The 18,213-nt window shown below is 35.7% G+C and overlaps 1 protein-coding gene across 1 annotated transcript in view; it reads left to right on the top strand.

Moving 5' to 3' along the window:
• Window positions 1-18,213, top strand: part of RBM6 (RNA binding motif protein 6) — an 87,573-nt gene that overhangs the window by 1,580 nt on the left and 67,780 nt on the right. Inside the window, 2 exon segments of the mRNA XM_032458470.1 lie at window positions 12,383-12,492; window positions 15,890-17,168. Of these exon segments, the coding sequence (XP_032314361.1) occupies window positions 12,449-12,492; window positions 15,890-17,168 (1,323 nt within the window). The 5' untranslated portion in view covers window positions 12,383-12,448.

Here is an 18,213-nt window from a genome sequence, read left to right as displayed (position 1 = left end):
TTCTGCTATACTCCCACAGTAGTTGTTCATGTCATTCACTTAGTTAACAGGGCATCTATCAGGTGCCTTTTATAACCTTCCTATCACACTGTGGGACTCAATAGAGCAGAGTTGGTAACTGTAGGAGCTCTAGCTTCTGATAGGCTTTGAATCCCTAACTCCTCCACTAACTTAGTGACATTGGACAAATTACCTAACTTGAATTTCCTCATATGTGAAATGAGGTTAAGAAATATAGGCATCTTGTAGGTTGTTGAGAGGTGTATGTAATGCTCTTAGAACAGTGACTGGTGTGCAGAAAGTTTTCACTAAATATTAGCCACCACTGTTACCTTTTTAAAAAACAGCTTTGAGATAGAATTCACACACCATACAGATCACGCCTTTAAGGTGTCTAATTCAATGATTTTCCCTATATTACATTACTGATTTTTTTTACAAAGATGTGATAAATATATTACATATGTTGTAACAAAATTTGCCATTTAAACCATTTTTATGTGTAACAATGTGCATTAATTACGTTCACAGTGTAATGAAACCATCAACACTGTTTCTAAAACTTTTTCATCGCCCCAGACACAAACGAACCATTAAGCAAATAATTCCCATTGCCACCTCCCTCTAGCCCCTGGTAACCTCTAATCTATATTTTGTCTCTGTGAATTTGCCTTTCCTCAGACCCCATATAAGTGGAATCATACAATATTTGTCATTTTGTGCCTGACATTTCAATTAACATAGTGTTTTCAAGGTTCATTCATGTCATAGCATGCATGCAAACTTCATTCCTTTTTAAAAAAATTTAAATATACATTTAAAAATTATATATATATATAGTTATCTGTCTGTTAATGGGCATTGGGTTGTTTCCATCTTTTGGCTATTGTAATGCTGTGGTGAACCTGGGCGGGGGGTACAGTCCCTACTTTCATTTCTTTTGGGTTTATATCCAAAAGTGGAATTCCTAGGTCATGTGATAATTCTATTTTTAATTTTTTCTGAAAGTGCCATATGTTTTCACAGTGACTACCATTTTACATGCCCACCAGCAATACACAAGATTCACATTTCTCCACATCTTCATAGCCTCTGTTAGATTTTTTTGTTTGTGTTTTGTTCAATAGCCATGTTAATGGGTGTGGCATGGTATCTTGTGGTTTTGATCTGTAATTTCCTTAATTGTTAATGATATTGAGCATATTTTCATGTGCTTATTGTCCACTTGTATATCTCTTTTGGAGAAATGTCTATTCAAGTCCTTTGCCCATTTTTTTAAATTGAAGTGTAGTCAGTTTACAATGTTGTATCAATTTCTGGTGTACAGTGTAATGTTTTAGTCATACATGTATTCCTTTTCATATTCTTTTTCATTATAGGTTACTACAGCATATTGAAAATAGTTCCCTGTGCTATAAGGTAGAAACTTGTTGTTTATCTAATTTGTATATAGTAGTTATTGCCTCAAATCTTGAACCTTTGCCCATTTTTGAATCAGGCTGTCTTTTGTTGAGTTTTAGAAGTTTTTTATATATTCTCATTATGAGTCCCATATCAGATATATGGTTTGAAAATATTTTCTACTATTCATGAGTTGCCTTTTTACTCTGTTGATATCGCTCTTTGAAGTACAAAAGTTTTTAATTTTGATGAAGTCCAATTTGTCTGTTTTTGAGTGACTGTTTTTGGCATCATATCCAAGAGGTCATTGCCAAATCCAATGCATGAAGCTTCCCCCATTTTCTTCTAAGAAGTTTAGATCTTAAGTTTAGGTCTTTAATCCTTTTTTGAGATAACTTTTATATATGGTATTGAGTGAGAGTCCCACTTCATTTATTTGACTGTTCATATCCAGTTTTCCTATGACCATTTGTTAAAAAGACTGTCTTTTTCCTGTTGAATGGTCTTGGCACCCTTGTTGAAAATCTCTCGACCATGTATGTAAGGGTTTGTTTCTGGGTTCTCTATTCCATTGTTCAGTATCTGTGTCCTTATACCAATACCACACTTTAAAAAAATTATTATTATTATTATTATTTTATTATAGTATAGTCAGTTTACAATGTGTCCCTTTCTGGTATACAGCATAATGTTGCAGTCATATATATACATACGTACATTCGTTTTCATGTTCTTTTTCATTATAGGTTACTACAAGATATTGAGTATAATTCTGTGTGCTATACAAAAGGAACTTGTTGTTTATCTATTTTATACATAGTAGTTAGTATCTGCAAATCTGGAACAGTACCACACTCTTTTGGTTACTGAAGCTTTATAGTTAAGTTTTGAAATTGGGACTTGTGAATCTTCCAACTGTGTTCTTTTTCAAGGTTGTTTTGGCTATTCAGAGTCTTATAAAATTCCATATGAATTTTAGGATGGGCTTTGGAATCAGATGGTCTTGAGTTTGCATACTGGCTTTTCCTCATATGAGTTATATTGTTCTGGGGCAGGTCTCTCAACCTGTTTGAGCCTATTTCATAGTCTGTAAAATGGGGATAGTAGCAGAACATACCCCCATAGAGGACTGTGATGATTCAATGAGAGAACCCATGTAAAATGTGTAACTATGGCAGAGTCAGCACTCAGCTATGGTTCTGTTTATTACTCTTGTTTCCGAGAGTAGAAACAGACAGACTCAGGAAGGTCCTTTCCAGCATAATGTTATGATTTTAAACACCTGACCATAGAGCAGGAGTAATAATATTTAACACATTGTTGCTTTAAAATTTTTCAAAACTTTTTTAGGCATAATTTATGTATCATAAAATTCACTTATTGTAAGTGTTCCGTTTGATACAATCATGAACACTATTCAGATTTAGAATATTTCCAACACCAGTTTATTCTTAATCTCCACTTGCCACTCTGACTGCAAGTCCTAGCATTCACTGATCTGCTTTCTGCCTCTGTAGTTTTATGTTTTCCAGAATTTTCATATGATTGAAATGATATAATTCTTAGTCTTATGTCTGGCTTCTTTAGTGTGTTTTGGGTTCATTCATATTATTGCATTCCTTTTTATGAGTGTGTCATATTTATTTACCTATCCACTGGTTAATGGACATTTGGATTCTTTTCAGTTTTTAGCTATTATGAATAATGTTGCTGTCAATATAATTGCTTCCTATGCATGCTCCTGTTTTCTCCTTATAGTAATCATATGAGGTAGGTACCACTATTACTCCCATTGTGTAGGAGGAGAGCTTTGAGGCATATAGAAGTTAAATATAACTTATCAAGGGTACATGGAAAGCTGGAGTTTTGATTCAAACCCAGGCAATCTGACTCTAAAATATGTTCACTAAGCCAATGGTCTTGAAACCCCCTGAATGACTTAAAAGAATTTAAAAATTTTCCCCCCTAAAATTTAAAAAATTTTATTTACTACTTTGCACATTTTTAAGTTAGCATCTTAATATTTCTATCATAAATGGCTGCAAAGGATGTATTTTCTGGCATAATGTATATTGCACATGTGCTTTAAATATATATTTGTCAGAACCTTGGAGCTTAATTTGTGGAAAATGTCTACCATGTAATCTAGCTGGCAAATCAAACTTAAAATCAGTCATGTAGCTAAACCAGAATGCATCAATGGGAATGCAATCAAAATCCCAATAATTTTTTAAATAAACCCTTAAAAATAGTAATAACTAGCATTTACTAAGCATTTGATGTATCATACACACTCTTCTAATGAATTTACATTGTCATTTTATCCTGATAACTATGACGTAGACATTATCTTTATTTTGATTTTTACAGATAAGTAAACTGAGGCATTTAGTTAAATAACTTGCTTAAGGTCCTGTAGTGTGGCAGAGCCAAGATTTGCTTCCAGGTGGTCTATCTCTGAACCCAGGCAGAGTATGTCCGGACACTGCACTCTAAGCCTTCACTGCCACACTGTGCTTGTGTTACAAAACTCACTTTTAAACTAGGAACCTAACTATAATTTGCTGGTGTAAAGGACCAGTTTATAAGAATATTTAAAACCTGGTAAATTTCTATTCATCAGAAAAAGTGGTTCTAATGAATTATATAAATGTCTCCCTACAGTAATAGTTTAATTTGTACATGAGCTTGAGATTCCTATGGGATAGCCAGGTGGCAATTTCTGGCAGGCATTTGGACTTTATAGAGGAAGTCTAAGCCGGAGGTGGAGATGTAGAAATTATAATCATAGAAATGGTAGTTATGGTGGTTAAATTGAGAATGGATAAGATTGTCCAGTATCTTAGTCAGCTTGGACTGCCATAACAAAATACCCTGGACTTAAACAATAGAAATTTATTTCTCACAGTTTTGGAGGCAGGGAAGTTCAAGCTTAAGGTGCCAGCTGATTTGGTTCCTAGAAGATCGTCTTGGTTGGCTAACAACTGCCTTCTTTTTATTAATTAATTAATTAATTAATTAATTTTAACTGAAATATAGTTGATTGTGTTAGTTTCTGGTGTACAGCATAGTGATTTGGTTATACACGTATATTTTTTCATGTTATTTTCCATTATAAGTTATTACAAGCTATTGAATATGGTTCCCTGTGCTATATACTGTAGGACCTTGTTGTTTTTCTATTTTGTATATAGTAGTTTGTATATCCTAATCTCAAACGCCTAATTTATCCCTCCCCTTCTTTCCCCTTTGGTAACCAAAAGTTTGTTTTCTATCAGACAGCTTCCTTCTTGCTGTATCCTCACATGGTACAGAGAGATCATCTCTCTTTTGTCTCTTATAAGAGCATTAATCCCATTCATAAAGGCTCTACCCTCATGATCTAATTACCTCCTAAAGGCCCCCCTCTCCAAATATTATCACATTGGGGATTGAGACTTCAACATATGAATTTTGGGGCAACACAACAAATGTCAGCCCATAGCACCCAGGGACGGCACATGGATCAAGAACAGTGCAAGGGAACAGTATAGCGCCTAGGAGATTAGCTATATTTGGTGGATATTCATTTATTTATTCAACTAATATTTAAAGGTTTTGTATTGGAGTGTGTGTTTTGCATGAGAGAGACTCTAGTATGTTTACAAACAAAAAGAAATTAGTCAGCAGAGTGGTAACACAGGCCAAAAAAGGACTTAAGTGATTGAGCAAGAATAGATTCTTCAAACTACAGTCTTCAGTGTAGGGGTACACAAAAACATTCCAGGGAGAAGGTGGGCATGCATAGTTTTAAAGGAATCAATATGCAGAACTTCACTTTCCATAAATACCTTTCTTAAGAATGGATCTTATTCCTGGATGTAAGAGCTAAAACTGTGAAACTCTTAGAAGGAAACACAGAGGGAAAGCTCCTTGCATTAGATTTGGCAATTATCTTAGAGGATATGATACCAAAGGCACAGTCAACAAAAGGAAAAATAGACAAATTGGGCTTCATTAAAATCAAAAACTTTTGTGCTCAAAGAATACTGTCAGCAGAGTAAAAAGGCAGCCCACAGAATGGGAGAAGATATTTGCAAATCACATGTCTGATAAAAGATTAATATCCAGAATATATAGAAACCCCCTAAACTCAACAACAACAAACAACCTGAATAAAAAAGTAGGCAAAGGACTTGAGTAGATATTTCCAAAAAAGGCTATACGGATGGCCAATAAGCACATGAAAAGATGCTCAACATCATTAATGATTAGGGAAATGCAAATCAAAACCACTTCACACCCATTAGGATGGCTATTATCAAAAAGCAAAATTACCGCATGATCCAGCAATTCTGCATCTGGGTTATATACCCACAATAACTGATGCAAGGTCTCAAAGAGATTTGTACACACATGTTCATTATTCACATTAGCCAAAAGATGGAAGTAACCCAACTGCCCATCAATGAATGAATGGATAAACAAAATGTGGTATACACATACAATGGAATATTATCCAGCCTTAAAAAGGAATGAAATTCTAATAGATGCTGCAGTATTTATGAACCTTGAAAACATTATGCTAAGTGAAATAAGCCAGTCATGAACAAATATTGTATGATTCCATTAGTATTAAGAGGTACTTAGAGTAGTCATAATCATAAAGACAGAGTAGAATGGTGGTTGCCAAGGACTGGATTAAGATGGGAGTGGGGAGTTTAATGGGTACAGACTTTCAGTTTTGCAAGATGAAAAACGTTCTGTGGATGGATGGAAATGATGGTTGCACAGCAGTGTGAATGTACTTAATGTTGCTGAACTGTACATTTAAAACTGGTTGAAGTGGTAAATTTATTTTAATTTTTCTTCTTGTGGTTTTCCACAAATTATTTTTTTCGTTTCTTTCTTTTTTTTTTAAATGGAGTACTGGGAATTCAACCCACGACCTTGTGCGTGCTAAGTGCACACTACCACTGAGCTATACACACCCCTCTGAAGTGGTCAATTTAAATGTGTATTTTACAGTTTTTAAAAGTAATTTTTAAAAATGGGTCTTGTTGATTCTCCTTTTCCACCTTTCTTTTCTTACTAACCCTTTCCCACTTTACAAAAAATTCACCTTTCCATTTGAAGTACTGAAGGTACACTACTCCAGGGAGGAAACCCTTTAGGATACCAAACAATGTTTATCTCGTCTCCCGTTGAAGGATATTTGGGTTGTTTTCCTTTTTTTTAAGCTATTATGAATGAAGTTGTTGTGAACATTTTTGTACAGGTCTTTTGTTTTCATTTATTTAGATAAAGACTTAGAAGTGGAGTTGCAGGTCATAGGGTAGTATTTCTCAGACCAAATTCTGAAGTGGTTGTACCATTTTGCATTCTTTTGAGTCATATGTGAGAGTTCTGATTGCTGGAAATCCTTGTATATTTGAATTTTGAGTCTTTTTAACTTTAGCAGTTCTAGTGAGTGTGTATTGGTATCTCATTGTGGTTTTAATCTGTTTTCTTTATGATTAATACAAGTGAACATTTGTCAGGTATGTGTCACAAGTATTTACTCCATATTCTGTTTGCTTATTCACTTTTTAACAGTCTTTCGAAGAACAGGTTTTAATTTTGATCTTTTTCTTTATGGTTAATACTTTCTGGATCCTTTAGAGAAGCCTTTGCTGACACCAGGCTTAAAAAGATTTCTCCTATGTTTTCTTTTAGAAGCTTTATAGTTTTAGCTTCTACGTTAATGCAGATCCATTTAATTAACTTTTCAGTGTGGTATGATGGTAAGCAAAGCAAATGCCATCATTGGGAAATTAGGATATAATTCTGGACAGGGAGCCTGAGAAACTGCTACCACATCCAGGGAAGGCAGCAGGCATGCAAATTCCCCACTCCAGATCTGAGCAAGTCTCTTTTTGAGGTCCTATAATTGGAATGAATAGACTTAAATTTTTTAAAGTGGGAATTTGGGATGGGGCAATTGTGCTTTCAGCAGCCACTAATTCCAGCTCAGTAGTATAAAGCCACTACTTTTTAAAAACTCATAGTTGGATTTTAGTTGGGTAGGTGCTTACATCAATCCTTGCCTTTTGGTGCCCTCTTGATGCTCTTAACTGAGTGTCCTATAGGGCCCAAAGCATTTATTTTGGGAGAAAAAGAGTTTTTAAAGCAGGATCAGGCTGCTGTATACCACAGCTTAAACTAATGGAATGGGACTCCTGGTTTTACTTTGTTTGCTTTTGGAACTAAAGTCATGATTAAGAAGGATGGCCCTGGGTATTGGTATTATGCTGCTAGAGGTGAATTTCTTGGACCTCTGCAAGATGCACCAGCAAGAAAGCATTTGCCAAGAATGTTTTTATTAATCAAGAATTAAAGGCAGAGGCGGCTCAAAAATAATCAACTACAATCATAGTTCCAACGATAAAGGCTGCCGACCTACAATGGGGAGGCTTAATTCCAAAACTCACTGGTTGGATTCCAGGAAACCAAAGTCCTTATGTCTGAGGGAGTGTGATTGTAAACCTAAAACTTAAAGGAATTAATGAGAAGGGCATCACTAGAAGTGCAGCCTGTAGCTTAATGTGATGCTTACCATCTCTCAGGACCAGCTGGCCCCTATTCAGCAGCTATTCATGTGGAATTATTTTTCACTTCGGCCTTCAAAGTTCTCGTTTGAATATTTGCTACTACCACCAAGATCTGCACCTGCAGCAACTTCACCTAGACTTACATCCTCGTCTTCAGAACTGACACCACAGGGGCCCTTCTACCCACTGCATGTTCACTACCAGCCACAGTTGTGTATGGAATTAATGTTTTAGTACCACATATTTTCAGAGTTAGGTGATATGGCAGGTGATTTGTTTATATTCCCTAGTGGATTCTGATTTTCTTGGCTCCTGCCTTGCTGTGTATATCAACCAATATCTTGGCAGGGTTCTGATGAGCTTCAGCATTTAAAGCCTTAACCTAGCATTCAGTTTGTCCCACAGTGCCAGTCCTGCTTTCTGAAAGTGGCCCTGGCTCCTTAAAGTTTGAGACTAGTTTGACATCATTTCAGCCCCAATACCCATAATCATTTGCTTTGCTGGATTAAACTGCATGTCTGTAAGAATTCCAGCTCTCCTGAGGAAAATTTTGGAGGGCACCACTACTAGATGTTTTTACATATCTTTGGTCCCATTCCCACCAGCAGTGTATGAGAGTTCTAATTTTGCCATATCCTTGCCAACTTATCCTTTTTATTATAGATACCCTAGTGGATGTGAGTGGTATCTTGTGGTTTTGATGTGCATTTCCCTTACAGGTAATGTTGGACATCTTTCCTGTGCTTATTGGCCATTTAAAAGTATATTATCTCTGGAGAAATGTCTATTCATAGCCTTTGCCCATTTCTTATATTCGACTGTCTTTTTTGTTACTGAGTTATAAAATAGTTCTTTATATATTCTTGATACAGTTTCCTAATCAAATATATGATTTGCACAAGTTTTTTCCCATTCTGTGGGTTATCTTTTCACTTTCTTGATGGTGTCCTTTAAAACACAAAATTAAAAATCTTGATGATATCCAATTGATCTATTTTTCCTTTTGTTACTTGTGCTTTTGGTATCCATCTTATCCAAGAAATCATTTCCTAGTTCAAAGTCATGAAGATTTATGCCTGTTCTAAGAATTTTATAGTTTTACATCTTAAAACATTTAAGTCTTTTGATCCATTTGAGTTAATTTTTATACATGAACTGAGGTAAGGGTCCAGCTTTATTCTTTGGTATGGGGACACCCATTTGTCCCAGTACCATTTGTTGAAACGACTGTCCTTCATTGAATTGTCTTACCACTCTTGTTTAATACACTTGAGCCTAAATGTGAGGGTTTATTTCTCAACTCTCAATTCTGTTACATTGATCTATGTTTATCCTTGTGCCGGTGCCACACTGTCTTGATTGCCGTAGCTTTGTAGTAAGTTTTAGAATCAGGAAATGTGAGTCCTATTTGCATGTATTTTTAAAGTTTATATATAATAGCTTATCCTATATCAGTTAACATAGCTACCCCATTTTTTGAGTTGCATAGTATTTCAGTAGTACAGATATACTCTCTTGAGGTACATTTAGATTTTATAATCTTTTGCTGTTACAAACATTGCTTCACTATGTACCTTTATAAACATGTCACCTTACATTGTAAGTTCCTAGGAGAACTGGAAAGTCAGTGGTAGTATACATTTAAAATTTTGTGAATTCTACAATTTTCCTTATGTTAATTGATTTCTAACTTCAACCTGTTTTGATCAGAGAAGATACTTTGTATGGTTGTCTTATAACCATTGTGGCCTAACAAATGGTCCATCATGGAAAATATCCCATGTACACTTGAGAAGATGTGATTCTCTTGTCATTGGATGGAGTGTTCTGTGTGTGTCAATTAGATGTAGTTGGTTTATTGTGTCAAGTTCTCTATTTTCTTACATTATGTCTGGTCGTTGTATTCATTATTGAAAGTGAGGTTTGAAGTTTCCAACTGTTACAGAACTATTTATTTCTTCCTTCAGTTCTTTCACTTACTGCTTCACATATTTTGAGGGTCTGTTATTAGATGCATAATGTTATGATAGTTTTATCTTCTTGCTGTATTTTTTTTAACCTTTAAATTAATATATAATGTCCTGTTTTGTCTTTTGTACCTTTTTTGATTGGAAGTCTGTTTTGTCTGATATCAGAGACCACCCCCTCCTCCCAAGCTCACATTTGGTTACTATTTGCATGGAATATTTTTTTCTGTCTTTTCACTTTCAACCTGTTTGTGTCTTTGGATCTAAAGTGAGTCTCTTATATATAGCATATAGTTAGATAATGTTTTTTATCTATTCTGCCAGTCTTTTCTTTTCATTAGAAGAGCTTATACCATTTTCATTTAGAGTGATTACTGATAAGGAGGGACTTCTGCCATTTTGCTGTTATCTATATGCCTTATAGCTTTTTTGTCCTTCATTTCTTCCACTATTGCCTTTAGTGTTTAGTTGATTTTTTTGTACTGAAATGTTTTGATTTATTTCTCATTTTCTTATGTGTACATTCTAAGGATTAGTTTGTGGTTACCATGGGAATTACATTTAACATCCAATAATAATTTAATTTGAATGTATACCAACTTAAGTGCAGTAGCCTACAAAACTGCTTCTATTTCCTTCTCTCTTTCTGTTATTGATATTACTGATAACATCTTTGTAAATTGTGTCCCCACTGACCTACATTAATAATTGTTTTTTTATGCATTTGTTTTTAAAATCATGTAGAAAATAAAAAGTGGAGTTATAGTAATACTAGCTTTTATAATTGCCCGTGTTTTTATCTTTACTGGAGATCTTTATGTCTTCATATGGCTTCAGGTTACTGTTTGACTTCCTTTCATCTCAACCTAAAGAATTCCTTTTAGCATTTCTTGCAGGGCGCATCTAGTGGTAACAAATTCCTTCAGCTTTTTGCTTATCAGGAAATGTCTTACTTTCTCATTTTGGAAGGAGAGTTTTGCTAAATATAGAATTCTTTTCCTAAACCATTTCTGTAAGACTATTCCTTGTCATGTATGATCACTTTTCTTTTAGCCTTTGTTCATCTAATGTGTTAACCAAGATTTCCTTGAATGCCAGGAGCTCAAACAGATAAAAACAAACAAAAAACAACACCAACAAAAATAAGAGAAAAACAGAAAAATAACCACCTCTCTGTTTTTGCAGATTGGTTCTGTGCTGGGGCACTCCTTCAGCACTTGGCTAGGCTTGCTCTGGGCCTAGAGATCAGCCCGAGGTGAAAGCTTAAAGTCCCTCAGGTTTTCTCTGATTATGTTCTTGTCTGGGTATGCTTGTGGTTTTCTTAATTTTCCCACATACGAGTTGTTTTGGAATGTCCTAATTTCACAAAGTATTTTCACCCCAGCTTCTCCATAACTGAGTCTGTAGTCTGCTTTGCAGCTGTTAGTAGCAGTGCCTGCCGTCCCCCCATCCCCCCGCAAGAATTCTTGGTTAGGTAAAACAGAGATAATACCTTGCATCAGTCCTTCATATATCCTCCACACAGATTAGAACAATGTACACAATAATTTACGAATTCACGTTTCCCTTTGGTTTGAGGGAGGGAGCTGGGATCTGGGCTGCCACTGCTAAATGAAAATCACTGCCATGCTAGAGAGGGGATGGGGCAGGGGTAAGTGAAAACACCACAAAACTTTCCTAATATTTTGAGAATGGCTTTTTCTTGATTTGAACTTTAATTTGATTGTTATAAACCTTTGACTGTTTTCTAAAACTCCAACAAAGTTGGTTCAGACTACTTGTTTTTTTGTTGTTTCTGTGGAGTCATAAGGATTTGGAGCTTCCTAGTCTGCTGTTTTGCTGATGTGTGGGCTGTGTTTTCACTCTTTTGATAGCGTACTTGGATGCACAAAAGTTTTTCATTTTGATGAGGTCTATTTTATCTTTTTTTTTTTGGTTCCTTTTGCTTTTGGTGTCATATTAAGAAACCATTGCCAAATCCAAGGTCAAGAAAAGTTTGCCTCTTTTTTAGTAGCTGAAGCATAGTTCCTGCGAATGTCTTCTCAGCCTGACTTAGGCTACATGCCCATATTCAAAGCAATGACTGTGGTGAGGGTAATAGACTATTCTGATTGACCAGACTGGATAATGTAGGATCAGCCACATGGACTGAGAGTGGTGTTTATGCTAAGGTGCCGTTTCCAAAAAGGAATGTAGAATGGGTGCTGGAAAAACTAATAAATGTTTTATGAAGCATTCTTAGTACATTGAGACTCAGTTAATGGTGCCCTAGAGTACACATTTTAAATTTAAACTGTATTTTTCTTGCTATAAATTAATATGTAAAAGTGACTTCCAAAACATATCCCTGCTGATGAGGTCCCTGATAAGCCAAGCAGGAGGAAATTGGTTTAGTCTTTACTTCATGTTCCAACGAACTTATTTTTTGTAACTTGTTTTGTACAGATACTGCCATAACCAGAGTTTGGTAGCAAAAGGATCTACTTATTGGGCCTCTTGACATAGAAAGAGATGTGGGGGGATTCTCGATCTGCTAACAGAACAGGACCTTTTCGGTAAGTCTTAAAGTTAGAATATTGAAATGTCAATATTTTAATGATATATTTATAGTATAACATTTTTGACCTACCGTAAAGGGGGATATTTTTGTGTGTGTAGAAATAGCTCTGATTTTTTTAAAAATAGAAACTATTTAAAAAATGTCTAGTCATTTCTAAAGTGATTATGAAACTGAATACCCAGCACGTCAAGTGTTTTGTGTTTTAGCATTTTTTAAACGTTAAAAGGATCCCTAAATTTTTAATTTACAGTATCTCTTTTAGCAAAGTCATACATACTTATCTAATAAGGAAAGTTAGCAAAAATGTACATGAATGTTTATAAATGTACACAAAATGTTTCATTAAGTTCACTAATTTATGTCTAAAATCCAGAGCTGTGTCTTTCCTGTGACACATTGTGTTTCAGCTACCATAAAAAGTTCTGAGACAGAAAAATTACTTAGTGCAGTTTTTAAAGCTACATTTCAATTTTTGGGGTTACTCAGTACAAAGTGGAGAAGGTGGTACCATTCAATTGTAAATGAACTTGTAGGGAGTTATTTTTTAATAGCCAATATAATAAACACTGGTGATGGTATTTTAGAAACTTTTGCATTGGGTTTGCAATTAATGAAATGCTATAGGAATGTGATTTTAATGGTTTTAGTTAGTGTATGGCAAAGAAATTTGACCTTTAAAGTTATACATAAAAAATTTATGCTCTAATTGAAATTTATGTTACTAGTAAATTTTCTTTTGGATTGACAGTCTTCAGATTTTATTGTGTAAATTCAACAGATGTTTCATTTATTATTCTGAAGCTGGGGATTCCAATGAAAAATTTAGGAAGAGAATTAAGTTTAGAAAATTCCATATAATATTTAGTAAAGCTAGTTTCATAAATAAAGGGGTATTTACTTTCTGCTTAGCAATCTTTAAATAAAAGCAATGGTGATGATGCTGGGTATATTTTTCCTTTCAAAATACTAAGGTCTGGATCAGTGGTCAACAAACTACAGCCTGCAACTTGTTTTGTTTTATTGGGACAAAGCCATGATCATTTGTTTACAAGTTATCTATGGTTGCTTTTATGCTATAATGGCAGAGTTGAATAGTTGTGACAGAGATTGCAAAGCCTAATGTAATTACTTTCTGACTTGTTATGGAAAAAGTTTGCAGATCCCTACTCTAGATTAGTGGGTTTATATTTGAACATTTTAAAAGCTATCCTTTTTACTTACATTTATGGGTAATTATTTTGTAAGTAAGACTGTTTCCAGTAAGCCTTTAGAAATGTTAGATAACTTTAGCTCTATTGCGTTACTTAAAAATTTTTTTCAGAAAATTGTTTCTTTGACCAATTTATTGTTTAAAATTCTATTTCCCCATCTTAATTTTAGTTTAGATATGTCATTAGATGCTATTTTTTAAGATCTTTGACCAGAAGGAGACATAGTTCCTATGTCTTGCATAGTTCCTATGTCTTTGCATAGTTTCCTATGCAAAACTTTTTTTGTGGGCTAATTTGGGTGAAAAAAGGAGTATCTTACAGAAAAATGATTTTGTATTTCATTTTAACAACTTACCTTCTTAAATTTTTTTATTTGTTTGGAAATGATTTTTATAGACACTGCTATTTTATACAAATAGAACTGTTTTTTGAATAGTCTACATAAAATACAGTTCTAAGATTCTAGTACAATAGGTTACTCTAGATCTGTTTGATCACCTCAACATAAGGGGGTAAGTCATCTCAACTTAAGGGGGTAAGATAATCTTAAGGTAGTATTCAAAGACAGTGTTGGATGTGTTCTCTTCAGAGAACATGGAGATTTAGATTACCTCAGCACTCATCCCATGAGTGTCTGCTGAGGCATAAGTTTTCCTGCAAGCGAACTATTGGGATTTGAATGATTTAAAATATAGGAGACACTAGAATTAGTAATAATGTCTTAATTGTAGTGTTAAATTGTATTACTTACGAAGAACTTTTAAATGTTATTCTCTTATGATGAACCCCATAGACATAACTAATGTTAATGGAAGCTAATGAAAGTCATCATGTTCTGGAAATCCATTAAATATGCATCATTCTACTGTTTGGGTTACTATTGTTAAATTCTTATTTAAGAAAGGGTTTGGCATTGTAACTTTGTCTTGAACTGAGTGACCCAGAATCAGTTGTCTGTTAAATCTTTCTATAATGGTGTAGTCTGAGCTCAGAAGGGTCGTGTAAAAGAATCTATGTATTCTGGGAGGAAAGAACTGAGTTGGACTTGATCTCCTAATACTTTTGTTTTACTTGTAAATAGCAAGTAAACTTCAGATCATTTCATGTTTTCCTTTTTCATATCCTTCCTTCCCCTTCCCCTCCCCTTCAAGCTCAGGATCCTAGGTTCCTAATTGCCTATTTAAATTCCCTAGTCTTTTAAGCTGGGTAGTATAAAAGATTGGGCCAGTTCTCCTTTATCTCCTGAGTTCTGTGAACTGAGACTGTCAATTTAATACTATGCTTATTTTAAAAAATATTTTATTACCATGCAAAATTAGATGAGGCATTAGAATTTGGAAAATCAGCTTCTTCATTTGGGACCTGGAGATGCTTGAATGCTTGAAGGCCTAATGCTCTTTCTAGGTCCCTTTCAGCATTAAGCTCCTGGATGCTGTTGCTTGGTTTAGTTGACTTGCACATGGTTTGTGGCATGGTTCATGCTGCCTTCTGAGAGTAGTTATAATAATGGGACCCAGGTGAGAGCGCTTCTAGGTGGTGCCCCTGTAGTACTGGGATTTAGATGCAGCCAGGGCTGATGCTCATCTGGTAAACACTGGTGTGCTCCTACTGGTGATTTACAGCCAATGTTTCTTAATTTCGGGCCTGCATCCATTGTGATTGGGTGGTGTCCATACTGTATCTGTAATAAAATATTTTAGAATGTTAGTCCTATATGCAGCAATGAGAAAGACACCTCCTAAAACTTACTGTACAAAATTTACAGTGCATTGATTTTTCTGATGTATAGGAATCATCATGTTGATCTTGGATTTCTAAGTTCCCTGGCTGTAGGAAACTGAAATTTTTGTAGCTTGTCACCGTTGCTAGCTTATCTGGTGTTGCGGATTTTCCCTGTTGCAGGACTGAGTGAAAGCTTTTTCTGCAGCAGTCATGTTGAAAACCTTGTGTTGACTTTCCTCGTGTTCTGAAATGGGAGCATAAAAGTTTACTCCACCACTTCGTCTTTAAAATAGCAAAACATTGCTGTTTTCTTCAGATCTAGGACCTTGTTACAGAACTCTGCCAAAAAAAAAAAAAAAGTGTTTACAGAAGAATGTGCCTTGATTAGAGAAGAATATGCTGGTGTGTAGATTTCAAACTCTCTGGACAATATGAATAACACTGTCTTTGTTTCTACAGTGGGAGCCAAGAAGAAAGGTTTGCTCCCGGGTGGAACAGGGATTATCCTCCTCCTCCCTTTAAGAGTCATGCTCAAGAGAGACACTCTGGCAACTTTCCTGGCAGAGATTCACTTCCCTTTGATTTCCAGGGGCATTCAGGGCCTCCCTTTGCAAATGTAGAGGAGCATTCTTTCAGCTATGGAGCTAGAGATGGACCGCATGGTGACTATCGAGGAGGGGAGGGACCTGGACATGATTTCAGGGCGGGAGATTTTTCATCTTCTGATTTCCAGAGCAGAGATTCATCACAGTTGGACTTCAGGGGTAGGGACATACATTCTGGGGATTTTCGGGATCGAGAAGGACCACCTATGGACTATAGGGGTGGTGACGGTACTTCTATGGATTATAGAGGTAGGGAGACATCTCACATGAACTACAGAGACAGGGATGCTCCCACTGTTGACTTCAGAGGTAGGGATGCTCCTCCGTCTGACTTCAGGGGCCGGGGCACTTATGATTTAGATTTTAGAGGCCGGGATGGATCCCATGCAGATTTTAGGGGAAGAGATTTGTCAGATTTGGATTTCAGGGCCAGAGACCAGTCCCGTTCTGATTTTAGGAATAGAGATGTGTCTGATTTGGACTTCAGGGACAAAGACAGAACACAGGTGGACTTTAGAGGTCGAGGTTCAGCTGCTAGTGATCTAGACTTTAGGGACAGAGATACACCACATTCAGATTTCAGAGGTAGACACCGGTCCAGGACTGATCAAGATTTCAGGGGCAGAGAGGTGGGACCTTGTATGGAATTTAAAGATAGGGAAATGCCCTCTATGGATCCAAATATTTTGGATTACATTCAGCCCTCTACACAAGATAGAGAACATTCTGGTATGAATGTGAGCAAGAGAGAAGAATCCACACATGACCATACAACAGAAAGGCCTGCTTTTGGCATTCAGAAAGGAGAATTTGAGCATTCAGAAGCAGGAGAAGGAGAAACACAAGGTGTAGCCTTTGAACGTGAGTCTTCATCAGACTTTCAGAACAGCCAAAGTCCACTTCAAGACCAAGACAAGTCACAGCTTTCTGGAGGTGAACAACAGAGTTCGGATGCTGGTCTGTTTAAAGAAGAAGGTGGTCTGGATTTTCTTGGCCGGCAAGACACTGATTACAGAAGCATGGAGTACCGTGATGTGGATCACAGGCTTCCAGGAAGCCAGATATTTGGCTATGGCCAGAGCAAGTCTTTTCCAGAGGGCAAAACTTCCCAAGATGCCCAGCGGGACCTTCAGGTAGGTTAATAGAGTGGATTGCTTTTTTGATTTTTGCTTTTTCATAAGGCTTTTCTGAAGGATGGAATGTGGAGTCCTGGGTCTAACCTTGTATAATCTTTAAAAAGCCAAATTTATATTCAAGAATGGAATGTACATCTCTAGAGAAAGGGCCCTCAGTGCAGATCATGTTTTTGATGTATGTCTCTTCATTATTTTGCTTGATGGTGCTGATTTAACTGCCTTGGAATAATTCAGTTTGAAAGTATTTGTCCTTGGGAGTTGGTTCTCTCAACTCTTGCGTAGTCAGGCCTTGTGGCTGCTTAGGTTCATTTTCTTATTTAAATTCGTTTAGAGAATACCTAGGAGTCTTCCCCTCGTCATGAGGAGGTGATGTTAATGTTGCAAGTTTTCTCTTGCAGCTAATTTAACTTACTTAAATGTTGAATTTCTGTATGTATAATATATAATCTAATGTATATATAATCTAAGCAAGGAGAATTGTTTCCAGTTGCACAATGAAAATATTATTTTTAAAAACAGGTTTTACCTATCTCTATTGAAGTTTCTGTTATTTTGGACAGTAATTCTAAAACATGCTAACCAAATAATGGATTTTGAGAAAGAGTCATATAATTTATTTTTCAAGTCAGGACACTTTCAAAAGTAAAAGAGGATGCTATTGATAATTATGCCAGTGTAATAGGCATAACTGGAAGCTGTGGTCACTTAGTTATAGGAGACTTTTTCTTAAAAGTTAAATTCTTTTTATACTGTTGAAATGAAGGAGAATCAGAGCTGAAACTTGTGAATATGGAAAATGCGTATTTCTTTCAATTGTACTGTTAAGTTGTATGGTAAGATGACACCTTTTGACCTTGTTCTGGAATTTGTTTACAGATGACATCTTTGATAACTGACATCTGGATTTGTTTGTTGCTATTTTCATTCAGGAAAAGAAAATTCTAGTTTAGAGAATCTAGTTGGGTTTTTTTCTGTTTATAAAAGTCCTATTCAAGTGTTGTTTCTCCTAACACTCTGCTTTACTGTTTCAAGATTCCCTCAG

The sequence above is a fragment of the Camelus ferus genome, chromosome 17 (genome assembly GCF_009834535.1).
Source record: "Camelus ferus isolate YT-003-E chromosome 17, BCGSAC_Cfer_1.0, whole genome shotgun sequence".
In the NCBI taxonomy this organism is placed as follows: Eukaryota; Metazoa; Chordata; class Mammalia; order Artiodactyla; family Camelidae; genus Camelus; species Camelus ferus.
The sequence above is the reverse complement of the archived record's forward strand: the minus strand, read 5'-3'. Positions and strand labels throughout refer to the sequence as shown.